General features: G+C 50.5%; 1 protein-coding gene across 1 annotated transcript; it reads left to right on the top strand.

Moving 5' to 3' along the window:
* Nucleotides 1-11,894: 11,894 nt before the first annotated feature.
* On the top strand, nucleotides 11,895-13,802 carry S100A11 (S100 calcium binding protein A11). The gene is made up of 3 exons (XM_082073083.1): nucleotides 11,895-12,044; nucleotides 13,096-13,233; nucleotides 13,502-13,802. The coding sequence occupies exons 1-3, from the start codon at nucleotides 12,042-12,044 to the stop codon at nucleotides 13,652-13,654; spliced, it is 294 nt and encodes a 97-aa protein (XP_081929209.1). The 5' UTR covers nucleotides 11,895-12,041; the 3' UTR covers nucleotides 13,655-13,802.
* The last annotated feature ends 231 nt before the right edge of the window (nucleotides 13,803-14,033 follow it).

The following is a 14,033-nucleotide window of genomic DNA, read 5'->3' as shown; positions in this document are numbered from 1 at the left end:
ATTTTCAAGAAAACTCCATTTTTCTTGTAAAATATGTCTCAGGAGTTTGTCCAACAGCTCTTTTACTTCTTCTTAGCTCTGGCTTAGGGTCTAAAATCACCAGACCAAACCACCTGCCTGTAGTCTGTCTGTCCATCAGCTACCGCCTTTTGTAGCATCAATAAAAAACTGACCTCCCAGTTCAGGCAGGAACCAAGCCCTGTTAGGGACATGTTTATTATATTCTCTATTCCGAATGACACTACTTTTGCCATCACGAGTGTCATATTTGAAGAAGGGATTTTTTTTTGTTCATTTTGAGGAGAACATTATAGCACAATGAAAATTATCCTGCTGACACAAATGAAAAAAATAGTCCTGCAAGTCTGGGAGGTGTTGGAGCTTGGATCTTCTGAGATTAAACGCAATAGAGGCTCGATCACCCTATATAAACAGCAACAGGGATGGGTGCAGAATTGGGTAAGAAGCAAGAAGATGGAACCCATGCTCTTGGGTAACAAGCTTTTAAAAACCTACCATGAAAGCGTCTTTGGGGAAAGGCAAGCCACTGGAGAAAGGGGGCACTTGGTGCTGCCAAGAACATACTTTGAAACTCATTGCTTTGTCCTTTGGCTGAAAATGCAACATACCTTTTGCTGCATTGGTACCTGAACTCTGCCCGGCGGGTCACATACCACCCGACCATCCTGCACTGACCCAGCCCCTGCAGAGGGGATTAGAGACTGTTACAGGACACCGAGTGTACAAGCTCCAGCCGCACTGTAATACTCTAATTTTAATAATAACTCAAATCTACCATAAAATTACAGTTTCCCAAGGGTATTATTATCCCACAGGTGGGGTATAATTTGCACAAGTATAATTTAATCCTCAAAAAAAGCTCAAAAATGAAGTATGGTTAGTAACAATCCTTAGTACGCACTTGTATGAGTATCCCCAAAGTGTTACCAGCACTAATTAATTAGGCTCCTACACCCAGTATGATCTTACCTTACAGATGGGCTAGATGAGCCGCTCACCCAAGGCTGCATGACAAGTTCATGCTCTGAATACTCTCTGCAACGTCTCGGTCGTGCCTGGCAAGGCAGCATCCTGCCTCCAAACCCAAAAGCTGGGGCCCAGGTGGCATGGCTGGTATCGTCCTCGTTTGCTCTCTGTACTGGGAGAGTTCAGGGTGAATAAAGGAGTCAGTTGATCTCTAATTAATCTACTGTTAAAAGATTTTTTTAAAAAAATAATTGTAATTACAGCAAAAGCTGCCTAGGGCAACCAGATGAAGATTCAACATGAATCAACCGCTCAGCAGAGAGGTTTCTGCTTTTATTTTTAATTAAAGATCAAGCAAAGTTGAAATGAAAGTCATTCATTGAAGACAGTTAATATGAAAGCTGTTTTATGGTTATTTTTCTCAATGAAAAGACATTGCTTATTGAAAAGACTTCTTGTACAAAAACTCATTTTGCAAGTTTTACTGTTCAAAAATATTCTGTCTGTGGCTGTTCTTTTTGTTTTGTTTGGTTTTGTTTTATTTTTCCCAACAAAAACCTGAACAATATAACAATAAGGCTCCTTACTAAGAAGTTACCAAAAATAAAAAAAAAAATTCAGCACACTCTACAAAGACGCCACACGGGCCAAGACCTGGAGGATTTTGGGACGTCACTAAAGTGCGCTTGCATTTCACCATTGTCATCTCACTTAGGTCGTCTTCTCTCCTTCTGTGCGCAAGAGCCAGACCCAAATTCCATTATCCTTGTGCCCAAGGTGCCAAAGAAACTGCACAAAAAGCAAACAAAAATCATCTCAGATATTGTGGTATCAAGCTCATTGGCTATATAGACCTTGACTGTCCCTGATCCACTCTCATTGGGCTCTGCTACTGTCAGCACTTCTGCCCCCATCTTCAAAATTTCATTCTGTTTTTATTTTTATGTGTGTGTATTACACATATATAAATTTATACCTACGCAAATGCACATTTATATATAAATACACCCTCCCATTAATACATATATACACTTTATAGCTGTTCTGGATTTTTTTAAATCTGAAATGCAATCAGCCTGTAAAATAACTTTACAGTCCGGATTAGGTGGAACCAACCAGTGCCTGAATTGCCACATGGCAACTGCTATTTCTGGGTTAAAATGATAGGTAAGGGGATGATAAGTTAAATAACCCGTTTGAGGACATGAAGGTGCAGCTGGGCTTGGCCAAAGATGAATCAGGACAATGTCCACAAAGGGTGTCTCCTTTCTGTAGCTCCATCAAGGACCCTATAAAAGGACTCGGGTCCTCTGATCACTCCGCACGGCTTCACAGGAATCCCACTTGATCCTGTTGGTGATTTGGGTAAGTCACTCCTGAAACATGCTCTTTGCTGGGCAAGAACGTGTTGTTTCTATAGGATTCATGTCGGGTGGTAACATCATTACTGCCACAGTATTTTCTGGGAGTCTTCATGTTTATACGTAGTGAAATGTTTTGTGCGATTCAGATACCTGCATGCGGTTTTTGTGTGTTCACGTGTAGAGGCAGCTTTTCTTGAACAGAAACCAAGAAAGGGAGCCAGATTTTGTGCCTTGCTTTTGGTCTAGTGTCAGCTCCTATTCAGAATGAACAGATTGCAGAAATTTTCTGTTTTCAAGAGAAATACCGAACCCCAGGGTTTTGTATGCAGAGATGTGCACATATGTTCATGTGTGTATATATATATATATATATATATGTAAAATAGAGGCGGCAAAGCAGACATGGTACAGCTTCACCAGCTGCACTGATGTGCCTGATAACAGGCTTGGGGATCCTATGAGGAGGACAGAAGGAGGTGGTTTTTGAGGGTCCCAGACAAAAAGCTCAAACAGCAGCACAGCTTTCTGCCAATCAGATCTCAGTAAAATTATATCAGTAGCTCTGACCTAGGTGATCTGACTGTTCCCCTCTGGCTAACTCAATTTGCCAATGAACTGATGTTGTGATGGAAGCTTTATCAATTGTTTTACACTACTAGTGGTCATAGGACCATCAGTAACAGGGCTTGTTTTAACACTCTGTAAGCACTCTACCTGTCTCTGACCCAGGTGGATCTTGTCTCAGGCCATGCCAGCGCTGCGTTAGACATCCTCTAACTGGCTCCAGAGAAGCCAGTGTACATCTATTGTGGGTCCTGGAAAAACATAAATAGCTGGTATAGCTCTAGGGGGCACGTTCTCAGGGCATCTCTTGAGTCACCATCCCCAGTCCCCTCCCTGTGATCCATAAACACAGGCATCCTGCCATCCACTATCAAATCTCATTCAAAGACATCAGTAGACAAGTTGGAGGACCCTCCCCATCCCACAAAAACACCTAAGCATTTGAATTTCTTCCCAGTGCTCTGGTGAAATAGAGCTCACCATGGCACAGGAGTAGACACACAGTACATGGCATCCAGTGTCCCATTAATGTACACAGCCTGATCCCGTTAATTCCCCACCCTCTTTCATGCTCAAAGGCAAGTGAATCTCCCATTCTTAAGCTCGCTCCTTTCCATGCAGGCTTGCTGGAATCTGCAGGAAGATGTCTCACTTCTTGGACAGCATTTCCACCATCATCCGTGTCTTCCACGAACACGTAAAGGAAGATGGAGGCTGCTCCAACCTCAGCCAGAGGAAGATGAGAGAGTTGATCCAGACGGAGTTTGCAGATGTTATAGCGGTGAGTGCTGCTGCAAGAAGGAGGGCTTGAGTCCAAGACTGGAGTGCAGGGACTGCAAAATCGCCTTCCAGATGATTCTTATGACTGTGGGGAGGCTTTCACCAAAGGGGAGCATCAGATGTATCTCTCCACTGACTGCTTTGACAGCTCTTCCAACACATTTTGTCATGGGCAAATGTTGGAGAATGAACTGTGGCAAGGTATGGTTTTCTTCAAAAGGTAGAAAATAAATGAATCCAGTAGAGGGGTTCAGCATCTCCCGAAAAGAGGAGAGCTGGTGGGCTGCAGCCAGGGAATGAACAGGAAAACGGAGAACAAAGACTTGGAGTTGTTGCTGAGCTACGAAAGCAAAGGTGGGAGAGATGGAAGGAGAAAAGATTGCGATTGTTGCTGGCTTTGCATTTCTCTGACAAGGAGCACGAAGGCTAAAATCCATTTTTTGTTTCCCTGTCTGTTTTCCCTGCAGAACCCACATGACCCTCAGACGATTTACAAGATTCTGCAGTTTCTGGACTGGGATGATGATGGGGAAATAGATTTTAATGAGTTCCTGCTTTTGGTGTTCAGAGTGGCTAAGGCCTGCTACTGGTACCAGTTGAAGGCACCGTGCCTTCTGCAAAGAACAAAGCTGACAGCCAGTGATAAGTCACTCCAAGAACCTGAAGTTAAGAACAGAGGGAGCCATCGGAATCAGCAGGAGGAGGAACGAAAAACCTGTGAGAGCAATCATCATCCCCCTGGTGAACATGAGCTGCAACAAGACACCAGAATCAATGAGCTTGGAACTCTAGAGGAAATGGGGAGTCATCACCAGCAACGTAACACACAAAGCAGAAACAATGCAAAACGAAGCACTGAGCTGGGGGAGCCAGTCCTTCAGGTATATGAAGAACGAAGCCAAGAGCCACAAGACCGATGTAACAGCCAGAGAAGACGTCAGCCAGCGAAGCTGGACAGACAAGGAGATGTACAACTCCCAAAGCACAGCAACTTGCAAGCACATCACACCCAACTAGAGGCAGATGAAAGGCAAAACCAAGAGAGGCCTCAGCCAAAACAATTGGCAGAAGTGAGGAGTCACAACCAGACACATGAACCTCAACCACTGCCAAACCAGTGCAGAAGCCATGAGCCAAATGAGCCATCACTACAAGCCTATGATCAGAAAAAACGTCATCCACAAGAAGCAGATAGAGTGAGTTACAATCAGCCACATAAAGCTGAATTACTAATGGAAGAGAGAAGCCGGGACCACCTATGTGAGCCAGAACAAATTGAACTTGAAGACAGGAGCCGACACGGACATGAGCTTCAATTCCTGGACTCAAGATGCCTGCATCAGTCATACATTCAGGAACCAACAGAGATTGATCTGGGGTACAATAAGACCTGTGAGCTAGAAAGAGACATCTCTGAACAAAGGAGAAACCAGGAATATCAGCTAAAAAATGTAAGACAGATTCAGCAGACTCGTGAGACTGAACAAGACCATGGAAGGAGGGAAGAACCCAAGGGGGAGAGGAGGAACGATCAGCAACGGGAGCTGGAACTGGAACTCTATGAGTGCCACAACCACCAGACACGAGAAAGGGAAGAGCAAGGTCCTACCAGTGACTGGAGAGAGGTACGTGAGAGAAGTGACAGTGAAACATACGAGCCAGAAGACAATGCAAGGAGACCACGTGAGTCAGTGCAGTATGAAAGAACATGGGAGACTGCAGTGGTGGCAGCAGAAGCAGATATGAAGATCCACCACGTCTCCAGGGAACTGGAGCCACGTGAGGATGGGGAAAGGAGGGACCATCCCCGTGAGTGCCGAGAGTCAGAGGACGAGAGGAGGATTGGCCCAGAAAGACAGAGGGAAGAGCCCAAGGGGGAGAGGAGGATCGATGGCCAATGGGAGAGAGAGTTGGAAGTCTACGAGTGCCGCAGCTGCCAGACACGAGAGAGGGAAGAGCGAGGTGCCACCAGAGGCCAGAGAGAGGCACGCGAGAGACGTGACCGTCAAATTTATGAGCTTGAAGATGAGAGAAGGAGACCATGTGAGACAGTGCCGTACAAAAGAACACGGGAGACTGCAGTGGTGGCAGCAGAGGCAGATGTGAAGATCCACCATGTGTCCAGGGAACTGGAGCCACGTGAGAACCTGGAAAGGAGGAAACATCCCCGTGAGTGCCGAGAGTCAGAGGACAAGAGGAGGATTTTCCCAGAAAGACAGAGGGAAGAGCCCAAGAGGGAGAGTAGGATCAATCACCAAAGGGAGCTGGAACTGGAAGTCTATGAGCACCTTGGCCACCAGACACAAGAGAGGGAAGAGCGAGGTGCCACCAGAGACCAGAGACAGGCACATGAGAGGCGTGACCATCAAACGTATGAGACCGAAGACAATGGAATGGGACCATGTGAGTTAGTGCAGTATGAAAGAACACGGGACACCGCATTGGTGGCAGCAGAGGCAGGTGTGAAGATCCACCACGTCTCCAGGGAACTGGAGCCACGTGAGGATGGGGAAAGGAGGGACCATCCCCGTGAGTGCCGAGAGTCAGAGGATGAGAGGAGGATTGGCCCAGAAAGACAGAAGGAAGAGCCCAAGCAGGCGAGGAGGATTGATGGCCGAAGGGAGAGAGAGTTGGAAGTCTATGAGCGCCGCAGCCGCCAGACAAGAGAGAGGGAAGAGCGAGGTGCCACCAGAGACCAGAGAGAGGCACGCGAGAGACGTGACCGTCAAAATTATGAGCTTGAAGATGAGAGAAGGAGACCATGTGAGACAGTGCAGTATGAAAGAACACGGGAGACTGCAGTGGTGGCAGCAGAGGCAGGTGTGAAGATCCACTGTGTGTCCAGGGAACTGGAGCCACGTGAGAACCTGGAAAGGAGGAAACATCCCCGTGAGCACCAAGAACCAGTGGACGAGAGAAGGATTTGCCGGGAAAGACAGAGGGAAGAGCCCAAGTGGGAGAGGAGGATTGATCACCAAAGGGAGCTGGAACTGGAAGTCTATGAGCACCGCAGCCACCAGACACGAGAGAGGGAAGAGCGAGGTGCCACCAGAGACCAGAGAGAGGCACGCGAGAGACGTGACCGTCAAAATTATGAGCTTGAAGACAATGTAAGGGGACCACGTGAGTTGGTGAGGTACGAAAGAGGACAGGGGAGCTCAGTGGTGGCAGCAGAAGCAGATGTGAAGATCCACCACGTCTCCAGGGAACTGGAGCCACGTGAGGATGGGGAAAGGAGGGACCATCCCCGTGAGTGCCGAGAGTCAGAGGACGAGAGGAGGATTGGTCCAGAAAGACAGAGAGAAGAGCCCAAGCGGGAGAGGAGGATCGATCACCAAAGGGAGAGAGACTTGGAAGTCTATGAGCGCCGCAGCCGCCAGACACGAGAGAGGGAAGAGCGAGGTGCCACCAGAGACCAGAGAGAGGCACGCGAGAGACGTGACCATCAAAATTATGAGCCTGAAGATGAGAGAAGGAGACCATGTGAGACAGTGCAGTATGAAAGAACACGGGAGACTGCAGTGGTGGCAGCAGAGGCAGATGTGAAGATCCACCATGTGTCCAGGGAACTGGAGCCACGTGAGAACCTGGAAAGGAGGAAACATCCCCGTGAGCACCAAGAACCAGTGGACGAGAGAAGGATTTGCCGAGAAAGACAGAGGGAAGAGCCCAAGTGGGAGAGGAGGATCGATCACCAAAGGGAGCTGGAACTGGAAGTCTATGAGCGCCGCAGCCACCAGACACGAGAGAGGGAAGAGCGAGGTGCCACCAGAGACCAGAGAGAGGCACGCGAGAGACGTGACCGTCAAAATTATGAGCTTGAAGACAATGTAAGGGGACCACGTGAGTTGGTGAGGTACGAAAGAGGACAGGAGAGCTCAGTGGTGGCAGCAGAAGCAGATGTGAAGATCCACCATGTCTCCAGGGAACAGGAGCCACGTGAGGATGGGGAAAGGAGGGACCATCCCTGTGAGTGCCGAGAGTCAGAGGACGAGAGGAGGATTGGCCCAGAAAGACAGAGGGAAGAGCCCAAGCAGGAGAGGAGGATCGATGGTCAAAGGAGGCGAGAGTGGGAAGTCTATGAGCGCCGCAGCCGCCAGACACAAGAGAGGGAAGAGCGAGGTGCCACCAGAGACCAGAGAGAGGCGCGCGAGAGACGTGACCATCAAACGTATGAGACGGAAGACAATGTAAGGGGACCACGTGAGTCAGTGCAGTATGAAAGAACACAGGACACCGCATTGGTGGCAGCAGAGGCAGGTGTGAAGATCCACCACGTCTCCAGGGAACAGGAGCCACGTGAGGATGGGGAAAGGAGGGACCATCCCCGTGAGTGCCGAGAGTCAGAGGACGAGAGGAGGATTGGCCCAGAAAGACAGAGAGAAGAGCCCAAGCAGGCAAGGAGGATCGATGGCCAAAGGGAGAGAGAGTTGGAAGTCTATGAGCACCGCAGCCACCAGACACAAGAGAGGGAAGAGCGAGGTGCCACCAGAGACCAGAGAGAGGCACGCGAGAGACGTGACCGTCAAAATTATGAGCTTGAAGATGAGAGAAGGAGACCATGTGAGACAGTGCAGTACAAAAGAACACGGGAGACTGCAGTGGTGGCAGCAGAGGCAGGTGTGAAGATCCACCGTGTGTCCAGGGAACTGGAGCCACGTGAGGATGGGGAAAGGAGGGACCATCCCCGTGAGTGCCGAGAGTCAGAGGACGAGAGGAGGATTGGCCCAGAAAGACAGAGGGAAGAGCCCAAGTGGGAGAGGAGGATCAATCACCAAAGGGAGCTGGAACTGGAAGTCTATGAGCACCTCGGCCACCAGACACGAGAGAGGGAAGAGCGAGGTGCCACCAGAGACCAGAGAGAGGCACACGAGAGACGTGACCGTCAAAATTATGAGCTTGAAGATGAGAGAAGGAGACCATGTGAGACAGTGCAGTACAAAAGAACACGGGAGACTGCAGTGGTGGCAGCAGAAGCAGATGTGAAGTTCAGGGAACTGGAGCCACGTGAGGATGGGGAAAGGAGGGACCGTCCCCGTGACCGCCAAGAACCAGAGGACGAGAGGAGGATTGGCCCAGAAAGAGAAAGGAATGATCCCAAGTGGGAGAGGAGGATCAAACACCAGCAGCACATGGTGGTCTTTTAGGATCAGTTCTGCTGTTTTCCTCCTAGGTTTTTACTGTGTATGACAGAGAGGTGTTCTATGTATAAGTTTTAAGGGGTTCTCTTTTAGGCTGTTAAATGAGTTTTGGATTTTCCATCTAACAGCAGCTATGTAGGTAGAGATTTACCCTAAGATCTCAAGCTTCTGCCTTCCTTCATTATGTCTGTCAACCTAGTGTATTATTTAGTCACATCTGTGCTCTACTTGGTTTCTTTGGGACTCTCTGGCCTTTATGTCCCTGTCATCCTTTCTACCCTGTGGCATGACTGTCCTGCGTCTCACTGCTCTCATGTGTCCCATGTCCTGTGCCTGGCTCTCATGCTAGCTTCTGTTGTGCATTGCAAACAAACAAACAAAAACACAACAAAAACAAAAAACCTAACAAACAAACAAAAAAACCCCACACACAAAAAACAATCAAACAAACAACAAAAAACAAACATCTTCCTTCTAGGGCCTGAGAATCCTCAAGGTTGACAAAAAAAAAAGCACCTTTGTAGACTCAGTGCTTTTGGTTACACCTTTCTGCTCCCCAATAGAGCAGGATCCAAACTCTGGCCTCACAAAGGCTTTGAAGCAGCCGGGTTATGCTGTGGTTACTGCGGGATAATGGTGGTGGGGTGGGGGTGGGTCTCTTTGTTCTTCACACTGATGTATTGCACGAAAAATCAGAATAAATAGCTGATGACTGCACTAACTGCTGCCATCCTTCATCCTTGCATCTAATTTCTATAATGGCCTCAGTCTGGTGCGTGGGTGTCCCAATTCAGGTCATGCATTCCTCCTAATGCCAGACACCTAGTGCAGACAGGGGCTGCCAAAAATCCCACCAAATCCCCCCTACTACACACCTAGGAGTCCACATCCTTCCGAAACTCTGGCCCTCATTACTCATCTGCACGGTGTCAGGGGCTCCCAGCACAGCTGCACATGCTGTGATCTCAGACCCACATGGGGACATGCAGATGTGTCCATGTGCTCCAGCTTTCACAGCAGCCGTGCACTACGAGGAGAGCCAGCATCGCAAAGCCAGCCCAATGCACATTTTCCTGGCCACATGCATCCATGTGCTTTTTTCCCTCGGACTTCCCTATGCCCAGGATCACTCCTTGATCCTATGGCAGGAGAGAGGCAGCAGCACAGCACAAAAAAATGCACCAGATGCCACACGTGGTGCATGAGGCTGGAGATGGAGACATCAGTGACCCTTCCTTGAGAAGTCCAGATTTTATTCATTTTTCTTTCCCTTGAGCAAAAGAGAACCAATTCCCTTAGCAGCAGACGGGGTTGTAATTTTGCAAGAAGACAGAGAAGCGAGGGCAACCCCAGCACCATCTGTGCCTTGCTCTCAAATGCAACCAGAGCCTGCTGGCTGGTAACAGGGCTGGCCAGGAGGAACAGGGCATCTCAGGTCCACCATAGCCTGATGCGGCCTCAGCGGACAGCAGACAGCGCTTCTTGCTCACCTAGCCACAGTCACCACCCTGAGACATTCTGAACCTGGTGCCAGAGGGACCTGGAAGGGTCTGTCCCAGCCAGGGGCAGGCAGATGCATGAGGCAATGCTCTGACCAATGTGCCCCTTGTGCATGTGACAGTCGCAAGTCTTGGTGACAAACATATGGCAGCACAGATGGGCTGTCTGCAAACAGGGCCAACGCCTGGACTGCAAACACATGGCAGCAGCAAGAAAAGAAACCTCCCAAAATCCCCCACTGCAGCCAAGACAGGGTCAGGCCACAACCCTTTTGCAAAGGGTAAAATAACAGTTGCGCCTCCAAACAGCTCATATTTTATTGTTAAAGGACCAAAAGAGCAGGTGGGAGTGCAAAACCCAAAGAGAAGTGCAGCAGGTTTCCTGCCCTCAGCTCCCAGGTTTGGCAAATCCTTTTGATTTACGTGGACTGAACTATCTGCATTTCGGGAGGGGCTTGGCTGGGGACTAGAGGTACTTTTTCCTCAATACATGGGAAAAAAAGATAGCTTGGTGGAAGGATATTGGGGCAAGAAAGGAAAGGAGATTTGGGACTGTTGGCCCCCTAATTTACTACTTCCCTTTCTCCCAGTCTGTGCTGAGTCACAGTCTCCAGTGGGATTTCCCAAAGAGCCCCACACCTGGAAGCTGTCCCAGATCCCAGAGGACATCCTGGCTCCCACATCGCCCCAGCTTCTCTGCTCCAGGCTTCCCCTGAAGCTTTTGAGGAACAGCGGCACCACCTAGGGCTGGGAGCCACAGGGAAATATGGCCTCGAGTGGGTGATTCTGCACCAGCGCTGGTTGCACAAGCACAGACATGGGTGCCGTAACCATGGACCGGTTGCCTGTGCAAACACGGGGAAACACGACATGTCTGAGCAGCTTCCCTGGCTCTTGTTGGGTGGGTTGCAGCGGGGCAGCACAGCCTTGTGCGCCGGTTTCTGAGCAGCACAAGCCCCACAGCCCCCACCCGCCCTGCTCTGAGCTATTTTGGCTCATCACTTGCCTTTCAGGTGCCTCATGTCCCTCCTCCACTTCTGCACTTCTCCATTTTCACCCCTCTGGGGACTCTCACTCCGCAACAGCCCAGGCCAGGAGCTCAAACCTGCACTGCTGGGGACAAATCCTGGCTGCAACACAACCAATCCTTTTACAACATGGTGAAATGGTATTATCAGGAGGTGGGCTGGGTCAGGGTTGATGGGGATGGAGATAGATGGCCCCCCCAGCTGTGCTGGCAGAGGGACACTGCCTGCTCTTCTGTGCCTGATCTGCCTTCACTGACCTTGTTTGCAAAGCTGGGAAGGGCCAAATCTTGCCCTAGCCTGAGGAAACACTGCGGATGTTCTGGGTAGCAGCAAGGCAGGGCTGGGGGCTGGGGGCTGAGCCCCAACCTGGGGAAGAAATAAAGGGAGCCATAAAGAGACAAGGGAAGAAAACAGATAAGGAGGAGAAAATTGAAGTGTAAATAACTGTAAAGAATAAAACTGAGGGTAAAGGGACTGAGAACCCAGAGGAGGGGCCCAGCCCGTTCAAGGGAACCACAGGCACGTCCAGGCAGCCCCAGGGCTGAGTCAGGGCTGGGCGCTGCCTGACACGGGAAGGGCGGTGGCTGCGGCGTGAGGTTCATAACTGCCCCAGCTCCCGCTGCGCCACGTCGTGCCGGGACCCTGCTGAGGACCGAGCCCCCTCCTCGCACCCCAGCCATGGTGAGTGAGCGGGGACCTCGGGATGGGGAGGGAGAAATGACTCCGCAGGGGGGGAGGGCGATGACAGAGGAGAGTTTCCTTAAGTGATCCCGGAGCCGAAGGCAAAACACGCTTTGGCATGGAAGAGTTGAGACGGTGCCAAGGGCTGAGCTGCTGCGGAGGGGGCGCAGGAAGAGGGTGCAGAGTTAGTGAGGGAGGGGAGAGGGTCCCCACAAGCTGGGGGGACCAAGGAGCAGTGTTACACCCCCAGCCATGCAGTCCCCCCCTTCCCTCCCCTCCTTTTCCCCACTGATGCTCCACCCTCAGCCCCCCTACGCCCTAGCAGCAGAGTAGGGGGTGCAGAGGAGTCAAGAACCTGCAGCTGAGGGTGGAACCAACTCAGCTCCTCTCACATTAAGAAAAAAAGGGTGAATTGAGCCTCAGGCAGGGCAGGGTGTAGCAGGGAGTCCCCAGGACGCTGAGGTTAGATAGGAAGGGCGGATTCCTCCCAGAGCTGTCCTTTTCCCAGGGGGAAGAGCCCCACATCCCCTCAATCTCCCTCATTTTGCCCCATCCATCACCACACAGGCCACTCCAACCCCCTCCCTGCCTGGAGCCAACTCCAGTCACATTTTTCTCTCCTGACTCAGAGTTTCTCCTCTGTCCAGCCAGGGCAGGGGGAGGGAAAGGAGGAGGCAGGCTGGTTTATCTTTCCAGAAAAGCCTCAGTCCAGCCGTGCTGGAGAGCATGGAAAAAATTAGCACGTTGCTGTGGTCGCAGCGCAAGCTCTTTCCCACCCGGGACACTCCTCTGATGGGAGATGACGTTTCCCCAGGGGATTTTCCATGAACCACTCCCCAGTCCTGCACCACAGTGCTGTGCCAAAATAGCAGAGAAATTAATACCAAAGAAAAATGCAGCTGGGCAGGTTGGGCAGAGGAGACTCCTCAAGGAAAACAATTGCAGGAGACCCCTCTTAGCCCAACCTTCCTCCAGAAATGGAGCCAGGTTGCTTGTCTGCGAGCCCGCGGCTCCCTGCAGTGCTAGCCTGAACTTGCTCTTGTTCCTGCAGCCCACGGAGACTGAACGCTGCATCGAGTCGCTGCTGGCCGTCTTCCAGCGGTATGCAGGGCGCGAAGGGGACAACTGCACACTCTCCAAGAAGGAGTTCCTGGCTTTCATGAACACCGAGCTGGCCGCCTTCACAAAGGTGAGCAAAATGCAGGCCAGGAGTCTCCTTTGGCACAGCTTCAGCCCCTGGGACACCAGTGAAGCCTTTGCCCCTACAAATGCTGTGGGATGGGCAATGGGAAGAGCTGGCTCCCCCCAGGAATGGCCTGACCCAACTAAATTCTGCCTTTCTCTGCCGATCTCTCTCCTCTGGTGCTGAAATCAGCAGCTGTAGTTCCCTTCCTGGGGCAGAGGCATTCCTTTGCCTACAGGCCAACCTCAATTCCCACCTCTTTGGTCTTTTGCAGAATCAGAAGGACCCAGGTGTCTTGGACAGGATGATGAAGAAACTCGATTTAAACAGCGATGGGCAGCTGGACTTCCAGGAGTTCCTGAACCTCATCGGGGGCATCGCGGTGGCCTGCCACGATACCCTGGTGGTTAAGGCCCCTGTCCACTAGCCCTGGCTGCTGCGTTTCCCCTGCCACTGTGAACATTCCTCAAACAAGACCGATGCAAAGCTAGAAGCAATGCCCTCAAGATGGAGACATCCCAATTCCCCTTTTTATCCCTCATTTTTACGTATAAAATAAAAGGTTTAACATTCTAGTGTAAGGCATGGTTTTATTTTGGCATCACGAGTGAGGAGAAAGCACTAGGTGGTTAGTCCAGCCACAACAGGAGCAGCATCTTTAGGTCCTGCCCTCCCCTCTGCTTCTCCATGGATACGAGAACACACGTGTTCTCATCCTTGTCACTACTGGAAATGATGATCTGCCGGGCTTTGGAGATCCTCCAGCCTCCTAAGTACTATGGTACATGAATACTAAATGGTACAAC

This window comes from Streptopelia decaocto (genome assembly GCF_964273445.1).
Source record: "Streptopelia decaocto genome assembly, chromosome: 26".
Lineage (NCBI taxonomy): Eukaryota > Metazoa > Chordata > Aves > Columbiformes > Columbidae > Streptopelia > Streptopelia decaocto.
Note: the sequence above shows the minus strand (reverse complement) of the source record. Positions and strands in the feature narration are given on the sequence as shown.